We start from the raw sequence: 16,290 nt of genomic DNA on the forward strand, positions 1-16,290 counted from the left end.
CAAAACAGCAATTTGAAACGCTCAGGGTTGAGAGTTTCACTGCCGGCACAGCTGAACCCAGGATGGTGCAGCTCGGTAGGGGAGGGGGGTCCGCCATTACCGAGGCATTCCGCCCCTACTGAGGTACACTCCCATTGCTGACTACCGCTGCTGAGGCAACCCACCATAACAGAGAGACTCGGCCAACAGGGTGGAGCCCATGGCAACAGGGCGGACCCCATGGCAGCAGGGCGGAGCCTCGGCAGGCAAATAGTGACTAGACTGCCTCCTAGCTGGGCAGGACAGTGCAATAGATACTCATAAAGAAAGCCCTAACTTGCCGAGACAGAGCATCTGAGGAGAAAATGGGGTTTTATGAGTTCTGCTGCAGCAGACTTAAACGTACCTGCCTAACAGCCCTGAATGATCAACGGAGCTCACAGCTCAGCACTTGAGCTCCTATAAAATATAAACTGCCTCCTCAAGCAGCTCCCTGACCCCTGTATATCCAAAGAGTCACCTCAAAAAGGACTGATCAGACTCACATTTGGCGGGCATCATTCTGGGACAAAGATAGCAGAAGAAGAAACTGGTAGCATCCCTCACTGTTCCACAGCTGCTACAGGTGTACCCCAGACAAACAGGGCCTGGAGTGGACCTCAGCAGTCATACAACAGAGGGGCTAGACTGTTAGAAGGAAAACAAAAAACAGAAATACTTCATCATCAACAATCTGGGCGTCCACTCAGAGACCCAATCAAAAAGTCAGCAACTACTCAGACGACAGGTGGATAAACCCACAAAGATGGGAAGAAACCAGCGCAACAAGGAGGAAAACACCCGAAACCAAAACACCTTGCCTCCTACAAAAAAAACAAAACTCCTCACCAGCAAGGGAACAAGGCTGGACGGAGAATGAGTGTGATGAAATGAAGGAATCAGACTTCAGAAGGTGGGTAATGAGAAACTTCCATGAGCTAAGAGAACATGTTCTAAATCAATGCAAAGAAACTAAGAACCTTGAAAAAAGATTCAAGGAAATGATAACAAGAATGGACAACTTAGAGAGAAATATGAATGAATTAAAGGAGCTGAAAAACGCAACACAAGAACTTCACGAAGCATGCACAAGTTTCAACAGCCGAATTGACCAAGCAGAAGAAAGAATATCAGAAGTCGAAGATCAACTCAATGAAATAAAATGAGAAACCAAGATTAGAGAAAAAAGCACAAAAAGGAATGAACAAAGTCTTCAAGAAATGTGGGACTATGTGAAGAGACCTAACCTATGTTTGATAGGTGTACCAGAATGTGACAAAGAGAATGAATCCAAGCTGGAAAATACTCTTCAGGATATTATCAAGGAAAATTTCCCCAACCTAGCAATGCAGGCCAATATTCAAGCCCAGGAAATACAGAGAACACCACAAAGATATTCCACAAGAAGAGCAACCCCAAGGCACATAATCGCCAGATTCACCAGGGTTGAAATGAAGGAGAAAATACTAAGGGCAGCCAGAGAGAAAGGTTGGGTCACCCACAAAGAGAAGCCCATCAGATTCACAGCAGATCTCTCGGCAGAAACTCTAAAAGCCAGAAGAGAGTGGGGGCCAATATTTAACATCCTTAAAGAAAAGAACTTTCAACCCAGAATTTCATATGCAGCCAAACTAAGCTTCATAAGTGAAGGAAAAATAAAATCCTTTGCAAACAAGCAAGCACTCAGAGATTTTGTCACCAGCAGGCCTGCTTTACAAGAGCTCCTGAAAGAGGCACTACACATAGAAAGGAACAACCAGTACCAGCCATTCCAAAAACATACCAAATGCTAAAGAGCATCAACAAAATGAAGAATCTGCATCAACTAACAAGCAAAACAGCCAGCTAGCATCAAAATGGCAGTATCAAATTCACACATAACAATATTAACCCTAAATGTAAATGGGCTAAATGCACCAATCAAAAGACACAGACTGGAAAATTGGATAAAAAACCAAAACCCATCAGTGTGCTGTATCCAGGAAACCCATCTCACATGCAAGGAAACACAAAGGCTCAAAATAAAGGGATGGAGGAAGATTTACCAAGCAAATGGAGAGCAAAAAAAAGCATGAGTTGCAATTCTCATCTCTGATAAAATAGACTTTAAAGCAACAAAGATCAAAAGAGACAAAGAAGGTCATTACATAATGTTAAAGGATTGATACAACAAGAAGAGCTAACGATCCTAAATATATATGGACCCAATACAGGAGCACCCCAATATATAAGGCAAGTTCTTAATGACTTACAAAGAGACTTAGACTCCCACACAATAATAGTGGGAGGCTTTAACACTCCACTGTGTCAATATTAGACAGATAACCAGACAGAAAATTAACAAGGATATCAAGGGCTTGAACTCAGACCTTGAACAAGCAAACCTAACAGACATTTACAGAACCCTCTACCCCAAATCCACAGAATATACATTCTTCTCAGCACCACATCACACCTACTCTAAAATCGACCACATAATTGGGAGTAAAGCACTCCTCAGCAAATGCAAAAAAACTGACATGATAACACAGTCTCTCAGACCATAGTACAATCAAGTTAGAATTCAGAAACTAACTCAGAATCGCACAGCTTCATGGAAACTGAACAACTGGCTCTTGAATGTTGACTGGATAAAAAATGAAATGAAGGCAAAAATAAAGAAGTTCTTCGAAACCAACGAGAACGAAGACACAACATACCAGAATCTCTGGGACACATTTAAAGCAGTCTCCAGAGGAAAATATATAGCAATAAGTGCCAATATGAGAAGAGTGGAGAGATCCAAAATTGATACCCTATCATCAAAATTGAAAGAGCTAGAGGAGCAAGATCAAAAAAACTCAAAACCTAGCAGAAGACAAGAAATAACTAACATCAGAGCAGAACTGAAGGAGATAGAGACACGAAAAACCCCTCAAAAAATCAATAAATCCAAGAGTTTATTTTTTGAAAAGATCAACAAAATACACAGACCACTAGCCAGATTGATAAAAAAGAAAAGAGAGAACAACCAAATAAATGCAATAAAAAAACGATAAAGGGGAAATCACCACAGATTCCACAGAAATTCAAACCATCATCAGAGAATATTACAAACAACTCTATGCAAATAAACTAGTAAACCTGGAAGAAATGGATAAATTCCTGGACACCTATGTCCTCCCAAGCCTAAACCAGGAGGAAGCCAAAACTATGAATACACCAATAACAAGGTCTGAAGTTGAGGCAGCAATTAAGAGCCAACCACACAAAAAAAAGCCCAGGTCCAGATGGGTTCACAGCTGAATTCTACCAGACACACAAAGAGGAGCTGGTACCATTCCTTCTGAAACTATTCCAAATAATCCAAAAAGAGGGAATCCTTCCCAAATTATTTTATGAGACCAACTTCATCCTGATACCAAAACCCGGCAGAGACTCAACAAGAAAAGAAAACTTCAGGCCAATATCCATGATGAACATAGATGCAAAAATCTTCAATAAAATACTGGCAAGCCGATTGCAACAGCATATCAAAAAACTTATCCATCATGATCAAGTAGGATTCATCCCGGGGATGCAAGACTGGTTCAACATACTCAAGTCTATAAATGTAATTCACCACATAAACAGAACCAAAACCAAAAACCACATGATTATCTCAATTGACACAGAGAAGGCATTTGACAAAATTCCACAGCCCTTTATGCTAAAAACCCTCAATAAACTCGGTATTGACGGAATGTATCTCAAAGTAATAAAAGCTATTTATGACAAACCAACAGCCAATATCATACTGAATGGACAAAAACTGGAAGCATTCCCTTTGAAATCTGGCACTAGACAAGGATGCTCTCTCTCACCACTCCTATTCAATATAGTGCTGGAAGTTCTAGCCAGAGCAATCAGGCAAGAAAAAGAAATAAAGGGTATTCAAATAGAAAACATGGAAGGCAAATTGTCTCTATTTGCAGACGACATGATACTATACCTAGAAGACCCCATCGCCTCAGCCCAAAAACTCCTGAAACTGATAAACAACTTCAGCAAAGTCTCAGGATATAAAATCAATGTGCAAAAATCACAAGCATTCCTATACACCAATAACAGACTTAAAGAGAGCCAAATCAAGGACAAACTGCCATTCACAATTGCTACAAAAAAAATAAAATGCCTAGGAATACAACTTAAAAGGAACGTAAGGGACTTCTTCAAGGAAAACTACAAACCACTGCTCAATGAAATAAGAGAGGACACAAACAGATGGAGAAACATTCCATGTTCATGGTTAGGAAGAATCAATATCGTGAAAATGGCTATACTGCCCAAAGTAATTTACAGAATCAACGCTATCCCCATCAAGCTACCAATGACCTTCTTCACAGAACTGGAAAAATCCACCATGAACTTCATATGGAACCAAAAAAGAGCCCGCATAGCCAAGTCAATTCTAAGCAAAAAGAACACAGTGGGAGGCATCACACTGCCGGACTTCAAACTATACTACAAGGCTACAGTAATCAAAACAGCAAGGTACTGGTACCAAAACAGAGATATAGACCAATGGAACAGAACAGAGGCATCAGAGGCAACACAACATATCTACAACCATACAATCTTTGATAAACCTGACAAAAAAATGCAACGGGGAAAGGATTCCCTGTTTAATAAATGGTGTTGGGAAAACTGGCTAGCCATGTGCAGAAAGCAGAAACTGGACCCCTTCCTGACACCTTACACTAAAATTAACTCCCGATGGATTAAAGACTTAAACATAAGACCTGGCACCATAAAAACCCTAGAAGAAAATCTAGGCAAAACCATTCAGGACATAGGAGTAGGCAAGGACTTCATGACAAAAACACCAAAAGCATTGGCAACAAAAGCCAAAATAGACAAATGGGACCTAATCAAACTCCACAGCTTCTACACGGCAAATGAAACAGTCACTAGAGTGAATCGGCAACCAACAGAACGGGAAAAAATGTTTGCAGTTTACCCATCTGACAAAAGGCTGATATCCAGAATCTACAAAGAACTCAAACAGATTTACAGGAAAAAAACAAACAAGCCCATTCAAAAATGGGCAAAGGATATGAACAGACACTTTACAAAAGAAGACATACATGAGGCCAACAAACTTATGAAAAAATGCTCATCATCACTGGTCATTAGAGAGATGCAAATCAAAACCACATTGAGATACCATCTCATGCCAGTTAGAATGGCGATCATTAAACAATCTGGAGACAACAGATGTTGGAGAGGATGTGGAGAAATAGAAACGCTTTTACACTGTTGGTGGGAATGTAAAGTAGTTCAACCATTTTGGAAGACAGTGTGGCAATTCCTCAAGGCCTTAGAAATAGAAATTCCATTTGACCCAGCAATCCCATTACTGGATATATATCCAAAGGACTATAAATCGTTCTACTGTAAGGATACATGCACACGAATGTTCATCGCAGCACTGTTTACAATAGCAAAGACCTGGAACCAACCCAAATACCCATCGACGATAGCCTGAACTGGGAAAATGTGACACATATACACCATGGAATATTATGCAGCAATCAAAAATGATGAGTTTGTGTCGTTTGTAGGGACATGGATGAATCTGGAGAACATCATTCTCAGCAAACTGACACAGGAACAGAAAATGAAATACTGCATATTCTCACTCATAGGTGGGTGATGAATAATGAGAACACATGGACACAGGGAAGGGAGTACTACACACTGGGGTCTATTGGGGGGAATACGTGAGGGACAGCAGGGGGGCGAGCTGGGGAGGGATAGCCTGGGGAGAAATGCCAAATGTGGGTGAAGGGGAGGAAGGCAGCAAAACACACTGCCATGTGTGTACCTATGCAACTATCTTGCATGTTCTGCACATGTACCCCAAAACCTAAAATGCAATAAAAAATAAAATAAAATAAATAAACATAAAAAAAATCTCTTGAACCAAAACTTCTTTCAAAAAAGGAAAATTAAATGGAATTTAGAACTACCAACAGACATAACTCAGTAATCTTTCAATTTTTATGTTAGACGTTAACACTACAGAGATGTCATAATGTTTATCACATTTATGAAGCTTGCTTTTTTTCTTATTTTTAAATTGCTTTTAATAGTAAGAATCATTTATTCCCAGATCTTAGATTTGATTTCTAAATTTCTTAAAGAAAAACACAAAGAGGAAAAGCACAAAAAATTTTCATACCTGATCCATACAGTCTCGTCACTTCTGAACGGGGAGGAAAGCGTCGACTCAAATCGGGTGAAATGTGCCGATACATATAGAATGGGTTATACACATCATAGCTAGGTCCATGCTGGGATGAACTGGAAAGTTCTACCTTTCGATCTCTAAAAGATGCTCTGGCAGATCCTGAAAGCAAATGTTTCTAATATTTTAAAACATCCTTTTTTTGTAGTTAGTAGCCAACAACTGGTATACCCAGGGCAAAAGAAAAAATATTTTGTCTCAAGTAATACTAAATTACATGCCTTTGATACCTAAAAATATCAGCACATATTAATGGAGTTCTGTGTGAAGTATTATGCTAGAGGTCAACCATGAAGCCTGCACTTAGAACAGTTTGGTAAATTTCTGGCATTTTTCTTTGCCCCACAGACAATTCTGTATTTTGTGATCTGAGTTTCCTCTTATTTTTCTACTTATATATAGAACATCTTTTAGATTATAAGATTTGGGGGGGAGATATATCCTTTACAAAAAGACATAGAACATATATTAAAACTGACCACATGCTGAGATACACCAAGAAAGTCTCAAATTTGAAAGGATTGAAATCATACAAAGTACGTTTTCTTACTATAATGCAATTAAGCTGGAAATCAAATAGCAAAAATAAAGCTAAAAAAATTTATACAAAAACATTAATTTTTAAGAAGAAAAATAGGACTAAAATATTTGCTCTACTGGGTACTAGGAATATAATACTGGTAAGTGACAGAAAAAGTGATCAATGCCAAAGAAGAGAAGGCCCAGAAATAGATACCCATTTCATGAACACTTAATTTATAACTATGGTGGCACTACACAAGAAAGGATGATCTTTTCACTAAAAGGTGATAAGACAACTGGATATCAATAGGGAAAAAAAGCCTTCATTCAACCAAACACATTCACAAAAAAATTAGTTCCATGAAGGCTGCAAATCTGAATTAAATGTTAAAGGCAAACCAATAAAGTTTCTATATTCAGGTTAACTTATAAGAAAGTTTCCATGACCTTAGGAGAGGGGAGCACTTCTTAAATAGAACATACAGAGCTTTAATTGTAGAAATATATATATATACACACATATATTTATATATATTGTGAGGCCTCAGCCTCCCGAGTAGCTGGGATTACAGGCATAGGCCACTGTGCCCAGCCTAATCATAGACATATTTTAATAAACTGAACTACATTACAATTTAAAATTTCCATCTGTCAAAGACTATTTAAGGTAACCCACAGAGTAAAAGAAGGTATGTGCAAGAAGCATAACTGACAAAGGGCTCATAACCAGGCCCGACCCTGCTTAGCTTCCAAGATCAGATGAGATCAGGTGCATTCAGGGTGGTATGGCCATAAAGGGCTCATATCCAGAATACATCAGGAATGCCTACAAATCAATAAGAAAAAAACAGACAAGACTATATATAAACTGACTTAAGATGTTAACAGGCACTTCAGAAGTCAGACTATCAATCTCATTAATCATGAGGAAAAAATAAGTTGAAAATGCAAAGAAATACCACTATATACTCAACAGAATGGTTCAAACTAAAAAGACTGATAATACCAAGTGTTGGCAAGAAAGTAGAGGAATGTAAACAATCATACTCTGCTAGTGGAAATTTAAATTGATATAATCACTAATGGAAAAAAGTTTGGCAATTTCTACTAAAACTGAAGATATTTACATTCTATGACCCACATGCCATTCTGAACACATACACAACTGAAATGCTTGTACATGGGCACCAAGAGCTACGCATAAGAATGTTCATAAGTATTATTATCCATAATAGCCAAAAATTGGAAAAATCTCAAAATCTCATCAACAGTAAAATAAATAGTGGTATATACTTACTACATAAAAAGACCTTATAGTATGCTATACAGAAACACTACTATACACCATGCCATTTAGAATACAGAACAAATTGTAATATACTCTTACTGTACAGATATAAAAACAAACTAAAACCGACAATTACTTGAATGAATCTCAGAAACATAATGTTGAATGAGAAAATCCATAAACAAAAGAATACAGACTGAATAAATTGCTTGATAATAAATTGCTGTTCAGAAAACAGAAAAAATTAAACTACAATATTCAGGGATATGTGCTTAGGTGGTAAGAAGTAAGAAAAGCAAGACAGTTATCATAACAATTCTAATACTGAACATTCTAGGGTAACTGAAAGGCAAAGAAATGGAGAGAAGCTTTGGGGTTACTAATAATACTCTATGTCTTTACCTAGGTGGTGCCTATACAAGTGTTCTGCTTTGTAATAAATCACTGAGCTTTATGTTTCTGCTTTGTGCACTTTTCTATGTGTATTATAGTTCATAATTTTAAAAGGATAAAATATGGGTCAAATTCATTTCAAGGTTAATAATTATGCTGAGAATAATATATAGATATAAACTAAATTCTTCAAAGGTTTAAATTATAGTAATTCTCTGTATAACAACGTTGTGGCCAACTATGGACCACATATACAACAGTGGTCCCATAAAAATATAATGAAAGCTGAAAAGTTCCTATCATCTAGTGACATGGCAATGATTGTCATCAAGATGTGTAGGCCTAGGCTAATGTGGATGTTTGTGTCTAAGTTTTTAACAAAAATGTTTAAGAAGTTAAAAAAAAAAGCTTTTGATAGAAAAAAGCTTATAAAGATATAAAGAAAATACTTTTGTATAGCTGCACATTGTGTTTGTTTAAGCCAAGTGTTATTACAAAAGTGTCGAAAACTTGTAAAATAGTCAAGTTTATAAAGTTAAAAAGTTACAGAAACCTAAGATTGATTTACTACTGAAGAAACACAAATATGTTCAATAAATTTAATATATCCTAAGTGTACAGTGTTTATAAAATCCACAGCAGTATACATACAGTAATGTCCTGGTCTTCACATTCACTCACTACTCACTCACTGAGTCACCCAAAGCAACTTATAACCCTGAAAGCTCCATTCATGGTAAATGCCCTACACAGGTATGATATGGTTTGGCTGTGCCCCCATCCAAATCTCATTTTCAATTGTAGCTCCCATGATACTCCTGTGTTGTGGGAGAGAACTGGTGGGAGATAATTGAAACATAGGGGCAGTTTCCCCCATACTGTACTTCTAGTAGTGAATAAGTCCCAAGAGATCTGAAGGTTTTATAAGGGGTTTCCCCTTTTGCTTGGCTCTTATTCTCTCTTGCCTGCCACCATGTAAGACACGTCTTTCTCCTTCCATCATGATTGTGAGGCCTCCCCAGCTACATGGAACTGTGAATCCATTAAAGCTCTTTTTTTTTCTTTTATAAATTACCCAATCTCAGGTATGTCTTTATCAGCAGCATGAAATAAACTAATATAGTAGATTGGTACCAGGAGTGGGGTGCTGCTGTAAAGATACCCAAAAATGTGGAAGCAACTTTGGATCTGGGTAACAGGCAGAGGTTGGACCAGTTTGGAGGGCTCAGAAGAAGACAGGAAGAGGTGGCAAAGTTAGAAACTTCCTAGAAACTTGTTGAATGGCTTTGACCAAAATGCTGATAATGACATAGACAATGAAATCCAGGCTGAAGTAGTCTCAGATGCAGATGAGAACTTGTTGGGAACTAGAATAAAAGTGACTCTTGCTATGTTTTAGCACAGACACTGGTGGCATTTTGCCCCTGCTTTAGAGATTTGTGAAACTTTGAACTTGAGGGAGATGATTTAGGTTATCTGGCAGAAGAAATTCCTAAGCAGCAAAGCTTTCAAGAGGTGACCTGAGTGTTGTTAAAAGCATTCCATTTCAAAGACAAACAGAACATAAAAGTTGGAAAAAAGTGCAGACTGACAATTCAAAAGGAAAAAAATACATTTTCTGAGGAGAAATTCAAGCCAGCTGCAGAAATTTGCATAAGTGAAAAGGAGCCAAATGTTAATCATCAAGACAATGGGGGGGATTTCCACCATGATGGCCAAATAGGCCCAGCTCTGATGCGCAGTTCCCAGCGAGAGAGACACAGAAGGTGGGTGATCTCTGCATTTCCAACTGAGGTACCAGGTTCATCTCACTGAGACGGGTTAGACAGTGGGTACAGCCCAAGGAGTACAAGTCAAAGCAGGGTGGGGCATTGCCTCACCTGGGAAGCACAAGTGGCCACAGAACTCCCTCTTCTAACCAAGGGAAAACATTAGGGACTTTTCCTGACACTCTGGCTCAGATACTGTGATTTTCCCAGGGTCTTCACAACCCATAGACCAGGAGATTCCCTCTGGTGCCTACACCACCAGTGCTCCAGGTTTCTAGCACAAAACTGGGTGGCTGTTTTAGCTGCAGCAGTTTTTTGTTTTTTGTTTCTCATACCCCAGTGGCACCTGAAAGGCCAGCAAGACAAAACTGCTTATTCCCCTGAAAAAGGGGTGTGAAGCCAGCGGGGAATACCCCTAAGTGACCTGACTCAGCGGGTGCCACTCCCATGAAGACCAGCAAGCTTAGATCCACTGGCTTGAAATTCTTGCAGCTAGCATAGCTTGAATGTCCCACGTCAAGCTTGGTGGGGGGATGTCCACTCAGAGAACCCATCCAAAGGTCACCAACTTCAAAGACCAAAGGTAGATAAATCCACAAAGAGGGGAGGAAACCAGCACAAAAAGACTGAAATCTCCAGAAACCAAAACACCTCTTCTCCTCTCAACTCCACACAAGCAAGGGAACAAAATTGGATGAAGAATGAGTTTGACAAATTGACAGAAGCAGGCTTCAGAAGGTGGTAATAACAAACTTCCTTGAGCTAAAGGAGCATGTTCTAACCAAATGTAAGAAAGCTAAGAACATTAAGAAAAGGTTAGATGAAATGCTAGCTAGAATAACAAGCACAGAGAAGAACACAAACGACTTGATGGAGCTGAAAAACACAGCACAAGAACTTTGTGAAGCATACACAAGTTTCAATAGCTAAATCAATCAATTGGAAGAAAGGATATCAGAGATTGAAGATCAACTTAATGAAATAAAGTGTGAAGGCAAGATTAGAGAAAAAAGAGTAAAAAGAAATGAACAAAGCCTCCAAGAAATATGGGATTATGTGAAAAGACAAAATCTATATTTGATGGGTATATCTGAATGTGATGGGGAGAATGAAACCCAGTTGGAAAACATTCTTCAGAATATTATTCAGGAGAACTTCCCCAACCTAGTGAGTCAGGCCAACATTCAAATTCAGAAAATACAGAGAACACTGCAAAGATATTCCTCGAGAAGAGCAACCCCAAGATACATAATGTCAGATTCACCAGGGTTGAAATGAAGGAAAAAATGCTAAGGGCAGCCAGAGAGAAAGGTCTGGTTACCTACAAAGGAAAGCCCATCATAGCGGATCTCTCAGCAGAAACCTTACAAGCCAGAAGAGTGAGTGCCAATATTCAACACTCTTAAAGAATTCTCAGGCCGGGCGTGGTGGCTCAAGCCTGTAATCCCAGCACTTTGGGAGGCTGAGGCGGGTGGATCACAAGGTCATGAGATCGAGACCATCCTGGTCAAAATGGTCAAACCCAGTCTCTACTAAAGATACAAAAAATTAGCTGGGCATGGTGGCGCATGCCTGTAATCCCAGCTACTTGGAAGGCTGAGGCAGGAGAATTGCCTGAACCCAGGAGGCAGAGGTTGTGGTGAGCCAAGATCGCGCCATTGCACTCCAGCCTGGGTAACAAGAGTGAAACTCCGTCTCAAAAAAAAAAAAAAATTTTCAGCCCAAAATTTCATATCCAGCCAACTGAGCTTCATAAGTGAAGGAAAAAATAAAATATTTTATGGACAAGCAAATGCTGAGAGATTTTGTCACCACCAGGCCTACCTTACAAGAGCCCCTGAAGGCAGCACCAAACATGGAAAAGAACAACCAGTACCAGCCACTGCAAAAACATACCAAATTGTAAAGACCATTGACACTATGAAGCAACTGCATCAACTAATGAGAAAAACAACCCACTAGCATCAAAATGGCAGGATCAAATTCATACATAACAATATTAAATGTAAATGGACTAAATGCCCCAATCAACAGACACAGACTGGCAAATTGGATAAAGTGTCAAGACCCATCGGTGTGCTGTATTCAGGAGACCCATTTTACATGCAAAGACATCCATAGGCTCAAAATAATGGGATGGAAGAAGATTTGCCAAGCAAACAGAGAGCAAAAAAAAGCAGGGGTTGCAATCTTAGTCTCTGATAAAACAGACTTTAAACAAACAAAAATCAAAAGAGACAAAGAAGGGCATTACATAATGGTAAAGGGATCAACAAGAAGAGCTAACAATCCTAAATATATATGCACCCAATACAGGAGTACCCAGAAACATAAAGCAAGTTCTTAATTACCTACAAAGAGACTTAAACACCTACAAAATAATAGTGGGAGACTTTAACACCCCACTGTCAATATTAGACAGATCAATGAGACAGAAAATTAACAAGGATATCCAGGTCTTGAACTCAGATCTGGACCAAGTAGACCTAATAGACATCTATAGAACTCTCTACCCCAAATCAACAGAACAGACATTCTTCTCAGTACCACATCACACTTGACCACGTAATTGGAAGTAAATCACTCCTCAGCAAATATAAAAGAATGGAAATCCTAATAGTCTCTCAGACCATAGTGCAATCAAATTGGAACTCAGGATTAAAAAACTCATTCAAAACTGCACAGCTACATGGAAACTGAACAACCTGTTCCTGAATGACTACTGGATAAACGATGAAATGAAGGCAGAAATAAAGATGCTCTTTGGAATTAATGAGAACGAAGACACAATGTACCAGAATCTCTGGGACTCATTTAAAGCAGTGTGTAGAGGGAAATTTTAGCACTAAATTCCCACAAGAGAAAAGAGGAAAAATCTAAAATCAACACCCTAACGTCATGATTAAAATAACTAGAGAAGCAAGATCAAAAAATTCTAAAGCTAGCAGAAGACAAGAAATAACTAAGATCAGAGAAGAACTGAAGGAAACAGAAATACAAAAAACCCTTCAAAGAAATCAATGCATCCAAGAGCTGTTTTTTTGAAAAGATCAACAAAATACATAGACCATTAGCCAGATTAATAAAGAAGAAAAGAGAGAAGAATCAAAGTTACAATAAAAAAAATGATAAAGGGGATATCACCACCAATCCCACAGAAATACGAACTACCATCACAGAATACTATAAACACCTCTATGCAAATAAACCAGTAAATCTAGAAAAAATGGATAAATTCCTGGACACTACACCCTCCCAAAACTAAACCACGAAGAAGTTGAACCCCTGAATAGACCAATAAGAAGGTCTGAAATTGAGGCAGCAATTCATAGCCTACCATCCAAAAAAAGTCCAGGACCAGACAGGTTCACAGCAGAATTCTACCAGAGGTACAAAGAAGAGCTGGTACCCCTCCTTGTGAAACTATTCAAATAATACAAAAAGAGGGAATCCTCCCTAACTCATTTTATGAGACCAACATCACCCTGATACCAAAACCAGGCAGGGACACAACTAAAAAAGAACATTTCGGGCCAATATCCCTGATGAAAATCCTCAACAAAACTCTGGCAAACGGAGTCCAACAGCATATCAAAAAGCTTATCCATCACAATCAAGTTGGCTTCATCCCTGGGATACAAGGCTGGTTCAACATATGCAAATCTATAAACATAATCCATCACATAAACAGAACCAAAGACAAAAACCACATGATTATCTCAACAGATGCAGAGAAGGCCTTCAACAAAATTCAGCAGCCCTTCATGCTAAACACTCCAATGAACTAGGTATCTATGGAATGTATCTCAAAATAATAAGAGCTACTTATGACAAATCCACAGCTAATATCATACTGAATGGGCAAAAACTGGAAGCATTCCCTTTGAAAACCAGCACAAGACAAGGAAGCCCTCTCTCATCACTCCTATTCAACATAGTATTGGAAGTTCTGGCCAGGGCAATCAGGCAAGAGAAATAAATAAAGGGTAGTCAGTTAGGAAAACAGGAAGTCAAATTGTCTCTATTTGCAGACAACATGATTGCATATTTAGAAGATCCCATCATCTCAGCCCAAAATCTCCTTTAGCTGATAAGCAACTTAAGCAAAGTCTCAGGATACAAAATCAGTTTGTAAAAATCACAAGAATTCCTATATACCAGTAATAGACAAACAGAGAGCCAAATCATGAGTGAACTCCCATTCACAATTGCTACAAAGAGAATAAAATACCTAGGAATATAACTAACAAGGGTGTGAAGGACCTCTTCAAGGAGAACTACAAACCACTGCTCAAGGAAATAAGAGAGGATACAAACAGACAGAAAAACATTCCATGCTCATGGTTAGGAAGAATCAATATGGTAAAAATGGCCATACTACCCAAAGTAATTTATAGATTCAATGCTATCCCCATCAAGCTACTATTGATTTTCTTCACAGAATTGCAGAAAACCACCTTAAACTTCATACAGAACCAAAAAAGAGCCTGCAGAGCCAAGACAATCCTAAGCAAAAAGAAAAAAAACACAAAGCTGGAAGCATCACACTACCTGACTTCAATCTATACTACAAGACTACAGTAATCAAAACAGCATGACAGTGGTACCAAAACAGATATATAGACCAATGGAACAGAACACAGGCCTTGGAAGTAAGACCACACATCTACAACCATCTGATCTTTGACAACCCTGACAAAAACAAGCAATGGGGAAAGGATTCTCTATTTAATAAATGGTGTTGGGAAAACTGGCTAGCCATATGCAGAAATCTGAAAACATCTTATACAAAAATTAATTCCAGATGGATTAAAGATTTAAACATAAGATCTGACACCATAAAAACCCTAGAAGAAAACCTACGCAATACCATTCAGGACATAAGCATGGGCAAGGACCTCATGACTAAAACACCAGAAGCAATAGCAACAAAAGCCAAAACAGACAAATGGGATCTAATTAACTAAAGCACTTCTTCACAGCAAAAGAAACTATCCAGAGTGAACAGGCAACCAACAGAATGGGAAACAATTTTTGCAATCTACCCATCTGACAAAGAGGTAATGTCTAGAATCTACAAAGAACTGAAACAAATTTACAATAAAAAAAAAAAAACAACCCCATGAAAAAGAGGACAAAGAATATGAACAGACACTTCTCAAAAGAAGACATTCATGCAGGCAACAAACATGAAAAAAAGGTCATCATCACTGGTCATTAGAGAAATGCAAATAAAACCACATTGAGATACCATCTCACACCAGTTAGAATGGTGATCATTAAAAAATCAGGAGACAACAGACGCTGGAGAGGCTGTGAAGAAATAGAAACGCTTTTACACCGTTGGTGGGAGTGTAAATTAGTTCAACCATTGTGGAAGACAGTGTGGCAATTCCTCAAGGATCTAGAACTAGAAATACCTTTTGACTCAGCAATGCCATTACTGGGTATATACCCAAAGGATTACAAATCATTCTATTATAAAGACACATGCATATGTATGTTTATTGTGGCACTGTTCATAATAGCAAAGACTTGGAACCAACCCAAATGTCCATAAATGATAGACCAGATAAAGAAAATGTAGCACAAATATACCATGGAATACTCTGCAGCCATAAAAAAGGATGAGTTAATGTCCTCTGCAGGAACATGGATGAAGCTGGAAACCATCATTCTCAGCAAACTGACACAAGAACAGATAACCAAACACTGCACACTCACACTCATAAGTGGGTGTTGAACAATGAGAACACACACACACAGGGAGGGGAACATCACACACTGGGGCCTGTTAGGGGGTGGGGGACTTGGGGAAGGATAGCAGTGGGTGAGAGGATAGGGGAGGGATAGCATTAGGAGAAATACCTAACATAGATGACAAGATGATGGATGCAGCAAACCACCACGGCATGTGTATAACTATGTAACAAACCTGCATGTTCTGCACATGTACCCCAGAACTTAAAGCACAACAAAAAAAAAAAAAAGGAGACAATGGGGATAATGTCTCCAGGCCATGTCAGAGACCT

At 38.7% G+C, this 16,290-nt stretch overlaps 1 protein-coding gene across 7 annotated transcripts in view; it reads right to left on the reverse strand.

The window, feature by feature from the left end:
- Window positions 1-16,290, reverse strand: part of TC2N (tandem C2 domains, nuclear) — a 67,523-nt gene that overhangs the window by 22,478 nt on the left and 28,755 nt on the right. For 6 of the 7 annotated variants that reach the window (XM_078335628.1, XM_078335629.1, XM_078335630.1 and 3 more), the window contains exon 4: window positions 6,221-6,388. The exons of the other annotated variant lie outside the window; for it this stretch is intronic. In XM_078335628.1, the coding sequence (XP_078191754.1) occupies window positions 6,221-6,388 (168 nt within the window). The remainder of the gene's footprint in view (window positions 1-6,220; window positions 6,389-16,290) is intronic. 7 annotated transcript variants of the gene reach the window in all.

This window comes from Callithrix jacchus, chromosome 8, assembly GCF_049354715.1.
Source record: "Callithrix jacchus isolate 240 chromosome 8, calJac240_pri, whole genome shotgun sequence".
Taxonomy (NCBI): Eukaryota; Metazoa; Chordata; class Mammalia; order Primates; family Cebidae; genus Callithrix; species Callithrix jacchus.